Raw genomic sequence first — 15,858 nt, forward strand, 5'->3', positions numbered from 1 at the left:
CTAATCTGTAGTAGCCTGTTCTGTTCCGCACACTCCCCTTGATATATGACTCAGTCCACTCTGGCTTTCAATGTGAGGCAGCTACCGTAGGTTGAAAAACTCTGTTGGGAGTACAGGTCAGGCAGCAAGCAGAAAACAATAGAATATGTGAAGATGAAGGATCAAATTGGAAAGAAAAGTAAGGCAGAATAGACTTACAATTTCTTTTTTGTTTCTCATCTGGAGATCTATTCTCTTCCAATCTTTGTCCAATATCTTAGCCTTGTCCTTTGTTACAAATGTGTGACCTCGTAATATGAAACCGTAAATTAGATTTTTCATTTGAGGAGTTTTAATAGTTTCTGTGTTTTGATTCCAATACCAAAATGTTTCTAAGTTATGGAAGTATAAACTGAGGATGTGCATGAGTACTTAAGTACTGTACTTGATGTGGACGTCAGTAGTTGTTCAACGTATAAAGTATACTTGTTTGTTGTTTCGCCTTGTTACGACGTGCCACTATGACGAGTGGCTCACACCAGCTGCTAAGCTAATGCGTAGTATTAGTATGATTGTTTTGACCACAGATTATTGTGCTGGGCTAATCCATGACTGAATTGGCCATATCAGGTTAGAGAGTATGTTAGCTTTATGGCTAGTTGACTCATCTAATGGTAATTTAGCAGGTTAATGTTATGCGAGCTAATATTACACGCATCCGTTTCATTAGAATTAAATGACATAACGTGAATAAAACTTAATGTGCTACTGTGGCAGGTGGTTAATTACAGCCACCAAGCTAATACGTACACTGACGTTATAACAATCACACTCAACATGCTCATTAAGTTATTTATAGTAACAATCTCACAAAGCATTCAACACTAACTGTCAATATTTGACTGTTTACGATACTCAATACTACAGACAACTTCAAAGTCCACTACAAGTCTCAAAACTACTGAGATTAAATACCTAACTCTTCCACTAGCAAGCTAACTAGATTACTTTCACAGTGAGAAAAAGAAAACCTAACTCAATTGTGCCTGGTTTTAGCCATTTTATCTTCCTGCATCCTTTTACCGTAATCTACTTCTTCTATTATAGCCTGCTTGGTTTTAATGTACTCTCTTGTAGCCTGATTGTTGTTATTTGCTCTTTTTTTAATGTATTGATTTTTATTGCTTTATGTAAAGTGTCTTTGAGTACTTCGGAAAAGCGCTATACAGGTTAAATGTACTATTATTATTATCATCATAATTAAAGTCCAAAACTACATAATTGTACAGCGTCTAGCTTGATAGTTAGTTTAGTTAGCTTGCTAACTCTTGTTTGTTCTACCAACAATTATCAAATTATTTTTTATGGTCAAACAGTTACCTAAAGAAACTGGAGAAACAGAAAAAATGCCTCTCACATTGTAACATGCAATAAGTTCTATATTTCAGTGAAGCTTTGGTGTTGACGAATTAAGTTTGACGTGATGGTGAGAAGTCCTTCCTTCCCCTGGCTTCCTGGATTAAACTGTGGCAAAGTGAGCTGCTGGCCTTGCTCCTGGCTCCTCATAATACCCTTTGTTCACAGGCAGTCTTAAGCGCAGCTAGCTTTTAACCTAGCTCCTAATGCTACCAGGCTGTTGGCTCAGCGTCAGCACTTGTCACAATCCACGAGTTCAGAGACCACCGGTAATTAAAAAGGCTTTTAGAAAGGTCACATTTAGCAGGTCTACGGCTGGGAGCACACAAGAGAAGAAAAGGCCAGTGTTGTGACATGCCGCCATACAGCTGTGTATGCAGGACCTTGACTGTGTTATAATGGACAATGCACACGGACAGGCCCTCTGTAAGCCCTCAGTCAGTCAGACTTATCCCCGTTTACACACATACTTCCTCAAGGGGATATCAGAGGCCTTATAGGGGTCATCTTCTGTTGTGTGTCTTGTGTTTTTGTGTTGTGTCCAGCCTTGAGCTGTTCTGCCTCACTCCTGGGAGGCCCAGTCAGCAGCCCCCATACAGTGACCCTAACCCAGCAGCGGAAATCAAACGACCCTGAGCACCAGCTCCCTCTCTGCACTCCCTTTGACTTCATTCCAAGTTAAACTCTTCCCTCCTCCTCCACATCCTTTTTTAGATGTGAAGCACCTCGTGGAGCTGGCTTGTGACACGCTCACAAACGTGCACATTTCTTGTTTAGCAGGCACAAGGTAGTCTGTGTTTGATCTGTAGATGTAGAGATGTTGAAGTTGCCAGCTACACGCAGAGAAAGCAATAGCTGCGGCAGTTTTACGATTTGGACTGTCGATTGGACAAACTAAGAAATTTCAAGACATCTCCGTGGGCTCAAAAATATATAATGGGTATTTTTCATATTTTTTGGCCTTTCATGCCTTTATTTAGATAGGACAGCTGGAGTTTTGACAGAAAATGGGAGAGAGAAAGGGGGTGACGTGCAGTGCCACAGGTCAGAGTTGAACTTGCGACTGAATGATTATTTGATTTATCAAACAGACAACTGGCTGATTAGAGGATAATAAAAGGCGCAACTGTGGTCTTTTGCAATCATTTCTTCAGGTTTGAAAATCTGTGGGTGTGTATTTGGATGTTTTGCATCAATTACAGTGTGTGTGTCTCCTCTATCTCTGTCCACATGCTGTCCACTGCCATCACCACACTGATCATGTGTCATGGTGGCAGGAAGTTGAGGATATGTACAGGCCATACGGGAAGATCAGAGCCATACGGCAGGGATGTCAGCAGACACATATGGAACATATGGCTGCTGGTGCTGGCCTGTCAGCTATTAAGCTTTTCCTATCGCTGACTGTCTTTCTCTAATCTTACTGTCTGCCGCGCTTCTGTTTCATTTCTTGACTCAACCGCATCCACATGTGCTGTGAAAGTGTTAACACACATATGCATGTGCAAACGCACACAGGAAATCCTTTTTTTACTGCATCTCTTCGTATGTGGCTGCTGAACTTCGGTCTCTGCCCTTCAGGCTTCTCTCTTCAGCGAGCTCTTGTTTAAACCTGCCCAACCAAGCTCAAAAACAACCCTTGACCACGCCCGGCTCATGTATTACAGGGATCAGTAACACCGGACACCTTTTAGTTTCTTCCTTGGCATAAAATGACGTGAGAGCCGCCGTAGGCGTCGTGCTCGTGCTCGTACACGTGCACACGCTCATGTGCAAACGCGCTCTACAAAAGCCCACCTCTCTCAAACAGGCTGTGGACGGCCAACTGGCCGCAGCTAGACGCGGAGCGGTTGCACTCACACTGGTCAAACGCACTAGGCTCTACCCGAAAAACCTGTTTTGGCCCGGTGCGGAAGGACAGTGTGAGTGGGCCCTTAAACTCACTTAAAATCACATGAATGAGCCACAAAGTGAGACAGTTAACCCAGTTAACTTCTAACTATATTAGTATTAAAATACATTCTTCTCCCAGGTTGTTGAAGAAAAAAAAAAAACTCTTCACAGATTAAGCCTCTGCACATTAGAAGGTGTAAGTGGCGACCCGGATGTGCACCACCCATGACATCATTTTTACTTCCTGTCCAAAGCTGCTGATCAGGAAGTTCGCCATTTAAATAAAAAGGTCAAGAGCAGCTCCCTCACTCCAAGTACAGGAGGATGTCTTTATATTCACACGTATCATATTCAGTATGAGTGTTCATCATCATTATCTACACTTGACTATTTCCCCCAATTTCTTCATGTCCTTTATTCCCTTGGGTGTACTCAGCATGGGCTCTGCTGCAACTTTTGTAATCCTATTTAGAGAGGGTATCCACAGCACTGATCCATGTACATCCACACAAACACTAACATGCTCATACACAAAAATGCGCCTTCACATTTACATAACAGCCAGGGGCAAAGGTTGGTTGTTGATTAAATTGGGATAAAGAAAATAGCATAGTGGGGACAGAAGAAAGTTTGAAGGGGAAAAAAACGAGGAGGGGGAGGAGGAGGAGGAGTACAGCCTCGAGTACTGAGATGAACTCGGCTCCCTGAGGCGTGTGTGCTTTTAAAGTATGTGTGTGTATACTCGGCTTGCCATGCCTGATGCAACGCAGAAGATCTCTAATCCAATTACAGTTCAGACCAGGCTAGCGGCCTAGCCTCAGCCACCAAGGACAAACCAAGCTAGCTAACACCAATGCTAGCAGCCCACCGGCTCTGCACAGATTTAGCAGCTCAGCCGAAGCCTCGCCTGAGGGTGCCAACCAAATCCTAGAGAAAAATAAATAAACCCATATTTAAAGGCTTCCTCCTCAAAGACAAATTAGGTCTCTCATCTCACTGGTTGAATGAGGACCTACTGTTCTGCTGGGCAGACACTCAAAATGAAATTTTTAAGGTTTTGGGAATCAAACCAATGTATTTCGTTTTCTAGCCTGCACGCTCAGCTCCAAACTCCATTCCTCTATCTGTCACCGCCGGCCCAGGCCCCCGCTGTTAAATCTCCCTCTCTGTCCCCTATTGCAGACCTCTGCTGTTTCTAATCTAGCTCTGTGACCCACATCACCTCTTCCCATTTATCTCCATATCTAACCTATTGCTTCCGCACCACTATCGTTTCCCTCATTCCCTCGCACTTTCTAAATCCTCCTGCTCCTCCTTATCAGCTGCCCTCTCTTCCTCTGTCTCCTTCTCTGGTGCTTATAATTTTCCAGTGCCCCATCTCCCAATTTCACATCCCAACTCTTAATCTTATTGCCTAAGTCAAAGAAGTTATCTTGTTGGTTGTATTTGTATGTCAGTTAGTCGGACAACATGCAATCTTCTAAACTGAATTTAAAATTAGACATGATGTGATTAAGTTTTGGAGCAGATAACACCTCTATGTCAGGATGCCCTCTAAAGGATTATAATAGAGGAGTGGCTCCACTTAAGTCAGAAGAAATGATTAAGCTTTTATGAGGTTTATTAAGCTTGGGGAGAAAACAAGCAGAGGTGCTAATTCTCTAAAACTGTGGGGTCAATAAATAGGTTAGACCCCACATTGTGGCTCTGTGGGCTAATGACTAAAATACTTGTGCATGCTGATACTGTACCACTTTTTTTGGCATTACCACCCCATTTACATCAAAACATTCAGAAGTGGCCCTCAAATCTCATACTTGTCTGATTGCTTGGAAAAAGCAATTTATCGATTATCCATCCAAAGAAGAAACGTATCATTAAATGTCATTTATAGCCAGAACTGAATCTGAAAGAGTGACATCAGTCCCGGAATAAATGCAGCCAACTGTGTCCCTGTGGGTGGATGGCAACAACAACTCTAAATCCTGCTGCGGAGGGGGGGTCAATTTATTTTAGCTGATCTTAAGACAGCTCTGGCTGCCAGCGGGCCATGACTATGATACTCTATGACAGCCAGTCCTGCTACTGGAGGGACCAGCAACGCTCAGTTTTGACCAATAACATGAGACAGAAGGGGAGGGAGCAAGAGAGAGCAGCTGATTAGTCATGACTGTTCATGCCCTCTGTCAGTCTTTTCTTTTCTCCTGTCTCTCCATCTGATGCTAGTGGCTGTTGTGTGTGCTGAGCAGGGCTGCCCAGAGCGTTATGAAAGAGTAAACACTGTTGCAGCATGGTGCTTCTCTCCTGCCAATTTAAATATAAGCAACACACACACACACACACACACTCTGACAACCCAGGACATGCCAGAAACAACAAAACAGTGTGACCCAAATAAGCAGAACATCTTCAAAATTGATAACAAAATGATTCTGAACATCCATTTATCTCCAAATACTGTATAAATCCACATTATATAAAAAGGAGGTCTATTGTGCGCCTTAGTGGTAACCACAACGTATGCATCGGACGCTGCTGGTTAAATGTCAGCAGACTGTGCGGTTGACATTGTGAAACGCAGAAGCTTGAACAGGTTAGGACCCATTTGAGTGGGTGGAGAAGCTTTACAAGCACATCCAGCTCAAGTATTGAGTTGGGTTGCTTTTGCAGCCTCTTGATTCATCGCAGTATTACGTTGCACCACACTCACACGGCCTGTACTGTCCACAAGCTTTTTGAAACCTCATATTCGCTGATACATATTTGGCAAAAACAAAAATAACACACCACACCTAGGAAGAGTTTCCATCTCAAGTGTTTGTGAAAGTGCATTCGGCTCTAAGTGCAATACAGCCGTGTGTGCATTCGGATTGTCCAATTATCCACTTATGCATATTCAGTGAAAGGCGAAGTGCCGAGTCATTCCGGTATCACGTTCATTTCTGGGCCTTTCTGTGTCCCTGCCTCGGGGTAAGAGACGGAGAGACAGGGAAGTAGAGAGGCGTCTCAAGAGACAAACCAGAGAGTACAGCAGTATTTACTCAGCAGTGTGTGTGTGTGTGTGTGTGTGTGTGTGTGCGTGTGTGTGTTCTTGTACCCAGGCTATTTGCCTCTTCAAAAGGCATTCAATAGAGCTTTTATATGTCCTAAAAACGTTCCATGATACAGCATTGTGTCTTCAAGAAAAAAGAAAAAGAAAGGCACTACCAGCACTTGCTACATCCCTCTGTATAGCACTTCTCGCCGGTGTGCTTGAGCTGCTCGTCGTGGTTGTTATCAGATCAACTAATTTCTTTAGGCGTCACCTTCCTGTGAAACCTGAGGTCATCGACACCTTTGATCTATGACAGCTGAGGTTTTACAGTGTGGCGACCCCACTGCTCCCTTTTTGTTCTGTTGTGCTACTGTGGAAGAGGAGGAATGTGCTACCGTTGCCCTCAAAATAACGCTGCAAAGTTGATGAGCAGCGAGCACCGCCAACAGTCAATGACTTTGGGGGTGATGTCAGCGAGGGGAGCTGAGGACTTGTTTTTTAGCTTCTGCCCCTCCAGCTCTGCTTTGCTTTCCACTGTTTTTCTTCCTTCCCAAAACAGCACGATACAGCTTGTTTGTGCAATAACAGTCTGCGTATAGGCGATCCTCCTGCATGCTCCGCTCGGAATACAGATAACACCCTGCTAGCTTTTGTTGCTATACATTTCTCAGAGAGGGCTGACTGAGGCTGCCCTGGGCCTGTTTGACGCAGCCTTGCTCTCCGCGGCTGAACAGTCCAGCTCAGGCAGCAGTCAAGCACGCAACAGTCTCTACACATCAGCGTCCTGAGAGAGAGAGAAACAAACCGAGCCAGGGAGTGAAAGGGTTGAAAGTGACTAAGATGCCCTTTCTGGGGAGTAAACAAACCAACTAGCCTTCTTGTCATCCAGCCAATCCCTCAACACGGCAGCACGTCATGGTAGAATAGCCCACAGCATGCGACTGAGCCCAAGGCCAGGACCCAGCTCCTTTAAAGCATGGCAGAGTTCATCTTAGCCAACTGGAAACTGAGGCACATAAAGCAATGATTAGAGAAAGATTCATCTCTGTACAATTGATTGCAATTCGATAGAAGTCCCCTTCAATAAATACTGACTTGTACATACTAGGGCCCGGCTGATATGTGATTTTTGAGACCAATACCAACACCGATTTTAGAAAGGAAAAATATGCTTATTACCAATATGGCGGGCAATAAAGTGATTTTTATGTGGATTGTGTACTGATTTTGCACCGATATGACTCCAAAGGTACCCAGAGGGCTGCTATCTTAAACAAATATCCTTGTTAAAGATTATTTAACCTAATTACACATTAAACGTATAATGTAATACATTGTCAACCAATTCTAGAAATACACACTGAGAAAATAAAGAATACATCAAAATAAAATAAACAGCCATAAAGATCGTATTCACTATAAGTCAATTGCTGACGATCTAAATAAAGAATGAATAACACATATTGACTGTATATGACCGCATTTCGAAATTGCCCAAAGCATCCTTTTTCTGCGTTATATGATCTGTAAAAAAGGTCCTTGTATCATAAAATGTCAACGCTGATGCTGACATTGGTGACATAGAGGTGCTTCCTATCTGATGGTCTTAAATTTTTATGAGACACTGGGAACTGAAATGTACAGTAGTAGTAATTCCAGGACTACAAAATTAAATTGCATTTCATTTGAGGGGTTCATATTTTTATGATCAGTGAGTGATAGAGCCGTAGTGAAAACTCTTTTTTGAAAGCTCTAGTGAAGACAGAAAAGCTCAGGCCTCCACAACGTTTCAACAGCTTAACTCCAGTATTGACCATCTCAATTTAAAAGGGTTTATAAATAGGTTATGCAACCCCTTCAGTAATAGGTCACTTTTGCAAAATAATTGATGAGATACTGGGCTAACTGCCACCCACAGAATAAGACCAATTTGTAAAAATACATTGTCACCTAAGGTTCAGCTAGCTTACATGGTCTTAAAAATTCTTGGCCTGGGCTGCTGTAGTCGTAAAGCTTCTTTAGTGCCAGATACAATGATTCTTAGTAGAGCCGGACTCTTTTGACTGTGGGCTCTGACACACAGAGAGCTAAGAGAAGCTGTCCTCACTGGAACGGTAACAAGCTAGTTAAGAGCTCTTTTCCAGAAAGACAACAAAACCTTCTTAGTTGACTACTACACTGCCCTCAGGTCAGCGCTGCCGCTGATGGAAATAAAGACAGCAAAATGACACTTGACCGCTTTCTCTAGACAGTTCAACACGGTGTCAGCGTTGTTAAGTTCCTATTCTCAAGCAGGTGACTGCTTTGAGATGATGTCTGCTTATCTGTCACAGCGTATTATCAGCGCTGCATTTGCTGTGCGAGCAGCGGAAACAGCCACCTGGGCAGAGGCTGTGTGCAATAGCGTGCGCAGATGCGCGTGTGCGGGTTGGAGATGGAAATAAGGCAGCGGGGGTCGCTTGAGGTTAGGGTTGTCAGTGTGCAAAATCCCCATTGGGAACATCTACATATGCACGCAGAGCAAATTCAGAAGCATGAAAAGGATGTTACTCAAACAGACAGACTCAGAATGAAACTGCAACCACAGAATTGTCATCACTCATGCTCAGACAGAGATCAGTTGATATGCAAACAGAGATGCATGAGACAGACATACTGACATTTTTAGAAGGATTTATAAGAATTGGTTTAAAAGATGTCCCTTCTATAGACCACTAGAGTAGCAAGTGTGTGTTTTCCCCAGCTGCAAATTCCCATTTGAAAGGTCATGACTCGTGACAGAGGTATGTTATGGCCAACAGTTATTTTAAATGTTTCACCCGTCAATTACCTTTTTTCCCCAATGGAGTTTGGTATGTTGAGTGCTGTGAAATACTAAATTACCACTGAGTCCCTTCTGCTGTTGTTATGAGGACACACCAGAGTTCATATGCATATCCAGAACACTCTGTTTCTGATTGCACAACAAAATCCTGCACTATAATTGCTATTAATATTATCTAACACTGTAGGACAGGAAATGATCTCTGACCATTTAGAGGGTTTGGTTTAAAGCTGAGGAATCGTCTCTATAATCCATGTGGTGCTCCCTTCATGCCTTTCAGCCTAAAATACAGAATTATGCCATACTCACTAACTACATTTAAATAACAAATGAGTTTTAACACTTACGAATGAGTTCACGGACCACAAACAATGTGAGAACAAATCACACCAGTAAATAGCTACTGTGAGACACGACAACACACTTTCTTTGTTAGGTGTGAGCCACAGTGAACGAGACAAGATGCCACCCACTATAGAGGAAGTTAAGCCTATAAGTGGGTCTGGTATATTCCACTTCTCTATCTGATGTCATACCAATCACCTGACGTCATCTTTGTCAAGTGCAGCGGTGTCTGCTTCAAAGGCATTTTGACGTTTTCCAGAACAGACCTGAACAAACAAAATGCCATCTGGCTGAAGTTGTATAAGGAGTCGTTTGAAAAGTTTCGATACCAGTGCCAATACAAACCATATATTTCATTACCTTTACAAAACAGGCTTTTTCAAGACCTTATTGGGGAAAATTTGTCTCTACAACACACACCAAACTTCTCAGATCTGTATATGTCTGATGTCTATACAGACTTTGTTGTGTAAATTGTGATTTAAATCAGGATATATCTAATCAAAAAAATAAAAACTAACAATCTGACAAGACCTTAATATCCAGCCTTACTCATACTTGGCTTTGTCACCTGAAATGCCAGAACCTGACAAAAACAATACACATCATGCCTAAAATGTGGGGACACAACAAGCAAGCAATTTATTACTAGAATCTTCCGCACTATTACTTGCATTACTCTACTACTACTTTACCATTAAGTCACAGGTGATGCAATGTGAGCTAAGTGTACATTGACTCTGACTCTTGTTCAGGTCAGGGCGCCTAAAGCACGTGCTCCACTTAGCTGCTGCAGTTTCCATTCTATCGCTCTTTGACATTACTAATCCATCACTCAAAAAGCGAGAGGATTAAACATCTGTCAGAGCCTGCACATTACACCCAGCAGGAAAAGACACATTTAGGCGTCTCGCGTGTCCTCATCCGGACAGATGAGGTCATTCGGCCCTGAAATAATGCTCTCTGCCCAGAATAAATACACAGATACACTGAATGTACTGCAAACACATTTTGGCTTAAAAGGCGAGCACACAGGTTATACACACCAATTCTGAGGAGGTCTTATTTGTAGCTTCCTGCTGAAAAAAAATTCAGTTTCTGTGAATTTGTTCCCCAGCGTAAAAGCTCTTATCATCGTCTCTATAAATCCACTCCTCAATCTATCCACCGTTAGTAGGCCGTCATTTGATACAGACCTCCATTTGATTCCCTGTGGAGCTTCATCCTCCTTATCAACTCCACCCCTTCCCTCCACCTGCTAATTTCCTCTATTTTTCTCCCTAATCAACCATTCCATCAGAAGCATTCATATCCCCTTCCTCCATCAGTCAAAAACATGCTGTCTCCCATTCCTGCAACCCTCTAGATCGCCCTGCCTTTCCCTCATCACTCTTTTCCTCTTTCATTCATCATGCCTTCCTTTCTCTGTCTTCATCTTCAGACGCATTTCTCCCCAAATCAGCTGCTCTCACCGCTCCATCTCTCTTTTATCATCCCTTGAGCTCTCTCCTCTCCTCTCCTCTCCTCTCCTCTCCTCTCCTCTCCTCTCCTCTCCTCTCCTCTCCTCTCCTCTCCTCTCCTCTCCTCTCCTCTCCTCGCTTCCTTCGTCCATCGGTGCTGGCGGTGGCGTCCTTCACCCTGGGTCTGAATTCAGAGTGATTACACGCTTGGTTAACTCATTCATGGACACGCACGCTGGACGCATGCCCGCTCACTTCTGATGCATTCAGGGCGCATGCACACCTTACCCGCATATATAAACAGTAGAAAATGTGCAGCTTTAACATGAAGGTAAACACAAATTCTCAACATGTAGAAACGCCATTGGTCTTGGTGAAGGCATAAATAGACAGCTAGGCAATAACACATTGTAGATACCCTACTAAACGTATCATGAATAAAACATTTTAGTTTATATATAAGCATGACTCATTTTTCTGTGAGTATATAGAACATGACACAAAGACTTATTTTAAGGGGGGTCACCATCTCAGTTTGAGAGAGTGAATAAACACAGACTACATTTAGTAACATCCACGATAATCCTCCTGACTGCCGGCGAACACAGGAAGACAGTGGCCTTCTCTTTAACGCAAATGTGGCTCTTCACTTTTCTCACCTCCTCGAACACCAAAACATAACTGGGTGTTGCTTTTGAATTCCTAACAGATCACTAAGCAAACCAGTTTAGGTCTGACAGCATTTACTGTTGGATGAAAAAAAAAGATCATTATTGCATGTGAGTGACCGAGGGGAGGAAAGGAAGAGGAGGTTACAACCTATATATCACATTTAAAAACCGAGAGAACTGATGCAACTTGAGACAAGTTGATGCAGGAACCAGTTACTAAAACCAGGGAAACCAGTGTCAGAAGGAGGACACTCAGAGAAATAAAGCCATGTATGGAAATGCCAAAAACACATGATAACTTTTGTCAGTGGCCTCCACATTTACTGTCGTGACATTTGTGGCCAAAAAACACAACTTGTGTAGAAATGGTGGAAAATATGGGTAGGGAAAATATGAGCGAGACCAATACATGTACATGAGAACCGAGCAGTACCAGTAAAATCATTTTTGCTCATATATCTTACAGTTCAGGTATTAACTGGTGATGTTAACCGTTTTATAAGTGCCTTCTGCACCCAAAACCCATATTTTCTCTTTACCCAACAACTCGTCAAATTTCATTGAAGTCTTTTAAATCTTTTCTCAGATATCCTGCTAACTATCTGACAGGCACACCAGTTGGACCAGAGGTAACAGCGAATACCGGTTCACTGGTTTGGGACTGCGTCGTTATCTCTCAGCCAAAATGTTACGCTGCGAAGAAACGCCCCTGATAACAGGCCTCCGCCCTTCCCCGGCCCTGGTCTGTCCAACAGAGTGCCATGGCCTTCCAACTGGCCTGATAACCAGCCAGCAAAAAGAAAAACATCACAGTGCCAGCTCTTACTGTGCAAACCTTTGGTGCTATGCCAAAGACCAGCTCCAGAATGAACCATCGAAATGGGTAATTAAAGTCTTACGCACATGCAGTCAAAAGAAACACACTTCTTTATTTACAGGCAAATATGACCCAGGTTCTGTCCAGACAATCTAGTGACTTTTACGTTTGCATAGAAAATACACAAAGTGAACGCAAGATAACACATCTGAGTTCTACAATAGCAGACCAGGCTGGTCACTGATGTCAGAGGTTAATCCTGAATGATCACGGCCTTCGTGTTCTGCTGTACAGCAGGTGTCCGACTGTGACAGCCATCTCACCTTGCTTCTGTCAGGTGTCTCCTGCACCATCAAGGCAAAAAGATCACAAAAAGCATCTTGAGCTATTGTACTGCGTACCTCCTCGCCTCAGTGACATATATATTGTGATTCAGTTCAATTAATCGCTGCATCTGCATAATGTTTATTCGTCTTTCTTCAAAGTTGCCATCTCACAAGTATGAGAGCTATGTCCTCCATTAATAATAATATTACACAATTACATGTTATAATAATTATTATGAATGTTTATTTATCTTTCTATAAAGTACCTATCTAACAAGTATGATAGCCATGTCCTCCGTCAATGAGCTTGTAGATAGATACTTTGTCACTGCACTAAAGTACAACGAAACTTATTTTGGCCCAAACCTGAGATGCCATAACAAAAGCACGCAATACGGAAACACTATGAGTACACAAATATCTACAGTAAATATAAAAAAATATTACAAAATAAAAAACTGCATAAGAGAGCATGTGTTCAAGGAAAACACTGGTGTCACCGGAACCTCTGTTGTGTCCCAAAGGTAGCACATTAGGTAACGTTACATCAGCATGAAGTCCCGTGGAAGCAACCGGCGCACCTTGCACAGGAAATAACCTAAAACCCCGTGCAGGGGCACAGCCGCGTTAGCCAGACTGACAGTGTGCTAACGTTAGCCCATTTGCTGTGTTAATCATCTCTATAAATAGTTCTCCCTGTGCAGCAAACTGGCGTCTACAGAGATATCCTCACATCCTAATCTGGGCGCTGCCGCCGTTGGCTAGATAGCTGCAGGCCCATTCGAGATGCCCACAACACGCCGCCTGGCCCTGGGTTAACAGGAGTCTGCTTCACCGCTGCAGGATGAGACCGCTGCCAGCTTTGCTATCGAGCTTAGCCTCGCAGAGCTAAGCTAAGCTAGGCAACATGCTACCCGCTTGTGCCTACATGAATGCGTTAAAGTTGAAATGTATGGGTGTTGAACACGACAGTGCACCTGTCTACTGCACAGCCACTGTGCGGTGAATGTGCAGCCCGGCGTCAGAAACACTGCGCAGTTTGACCTGACAGAGGAGAGGAAAGCTACGTTAGCTGCCTGTACTCACCCCATTAACCAGTCCATGGTGCTGCTTGTAGCTAGCTTAGCTAACGTTAGCTGGCAAGGGGATGAATCCACCAGGAGCTGGAGGCGACCCCCTCTAGATTATCCAGCCACCACCCTCGCTGCCCTGGCTGCTGTGGCCCCGAGTCCTGTCGCTCTCCCCCGGGGCCCGTGTCTTTTTCCCAGATGCTGGATCCCGGCCGGTCAAATTTAAACACCGCTTCAACTTTGAGCGATTGTCCTTGTTTTGATCCTCAGCTGGCTTGGATCATGAAGTGGCAGATGAGTCTGTTAGCTGGTAGTGGGAGTGCAGCATTTAAGTGACTTTGAGCACGAAAGGCGAGCGGAGACGAGCAGGCAGCGGTGTGCAGGTCTGCCTGGAGTCGCGGTGTCCGGTGTGCAGTGGCGCCGAGTGAGGCTCGTCCGTTGGGATGCCGCTGGTCAACTCGGTAACCTCTGTCATGAAGCCTTGTATGGCTACCGTGCTAGCTGACAGCCTGAACCTCCACTGGAGCTGCTGCTCTCTGAGCGAAGTCTAAAATCGGAGTCCGGAAGTAAACACAAACCCGACCCACTCCGTCTCTCCTCCTGTGCGTAAAATGCGTGTCACGCAGGTTTGCATGAACATGAATGCAAAGGGGATCTGTAGTCGGCAAGTTGGGAAAAAGAAGATGTCAGTTTGTTTTGTAGACATTTATGGGAGGATGATCTCACCTGCTGTTGACAGTGAGGTTAAGGATAGTCAGGATATACTGTATAGATCATCTTATTCTAGGGCAGAGGTTCCCAATCTCTGGGTTGGAGAAAACCCCAAGGGTCCTAAGATGTGAGGGGTCACCAGAAGATAAGGAATAAAGAGAAACATTTTTTACAGAACATTACAGAAGAATAAGGCAAACAAGACAATTCTGAGAAGGAAGAAACACTGCTCACAATTGATGGTCACTCAGAGTCCATTACCTGTGATAAGGGTCACAGGACTTTATTTTAGGGGTTTAGAAACCACTGCTACAATCCTATTTCAGGACCCCCAGGGACACAATATACACAATGCACAGAGGGTGGAAGGTTGGGGGTAAGCAATTTTATTTATTTTTTATTTTTTGCACCACAAATTGCTCTGCCTTTGCCTTCAGTATGCCTCCTGTAGTTTCACCATTAAAACGTAATAGAAAGAACCTTCCAAACACAACTCACAGAAATGTCATTGGAGGCCATAAATGAACAGGAAGGCACTCATGTGCACTGACCCCTAACTGTGAACCTGCAGGGCAGTTACAGTAACGGCCGATGCATCACTAGCTAAATTATTATATACTATCAGCTCTGCTTGTTCTTAGACACCGACCGTCCGGTGGCAGAAGGGACTGTTTTTTATGTTCTCACCCACTTGAAAGCCTTCAGTTAACTGACGACCTGCCTGCCATTCAACTCTTCACTATGTCAGGCAAGATGACATTTGATCAGATAGCTGACACTTGTTCTGCCTCGCTAGTCCCACTGTTTTTATGCAACGTTATCAGCCCCTGTGTGCACTGGGAAACAGTTCTGAAACAGTTGGTTAACTGATTAATTGATCAAGCGAAAATAAAGTTCAAAACACTTTGATAATTGTTTAATCTGCTAAATCATTTATCGAGCAAAACCACAAAACAGAGCTGCTTTTAGTTTATCAAAAGTGATGGTTTGCTGCTTTCTCTGTTTTATTTGATTGGAAATGAAAATGGATATGTATTAGACTGTTGGTTAAACAAATCAAGACATTTGAAGACACATTGAGCATTTAGAAATTGTGATGGACATTTTTCACTATTTTTAAACAGTGCATTTGCTAAGCAATGAGTAGGATTCATCATTGAGATATTCATCCAAAATGAAAGAAATAATATATTAAATTTACAGAGGGGGAGGCCTCGGGGAAGACCCAGGACTAGGTGGAGAGATTATATCTCCACACTGGCCTGGGAATGCCTCGGGATCCCCCAGTTGGAGCTGGTTAATGTGGCCCGGG

General features: G+C 43.5%; 1 protein-coding gene across 1 annotated transcript in view; it reads right to left on the minus strand.

Moving 5' to 3' along the window:
• Positions 1-14,340, minus strand: part of mob2a (MOB kinase activator 2a) — a 59,912-nt gene extending 45,572 nt beyond the window's left edge. Inside the window, exon 1 of the mRNA XM_083916746.1 lies at positions 13,852-14,340. Coding sequence (XP_083772872.1) covers positions 13,852-13,868 — 17 coding nt within the window. The 5' untranslated portion in view covers positions 13,869-14,340. The remainder of the gene's footprint in view (positions 1-13,851) is intronic.
• Positions 14,341-15,858: the final 1,518 nt, after the last annotated feature.

The sequence above is a fragment of the Echiichthys vipera genome (genome assembly GCF_963691815.1).
Source record: "Echiichthys vipera genome assembly, chromosome: 7".
NCBI classification, from domain to species: domain Eukaryota; kingdom Metazoa; phylum Chordata; class Actinopteri; order Perciformes; family Trachinidae; genus Echiichthys; species Echiichthys vipera.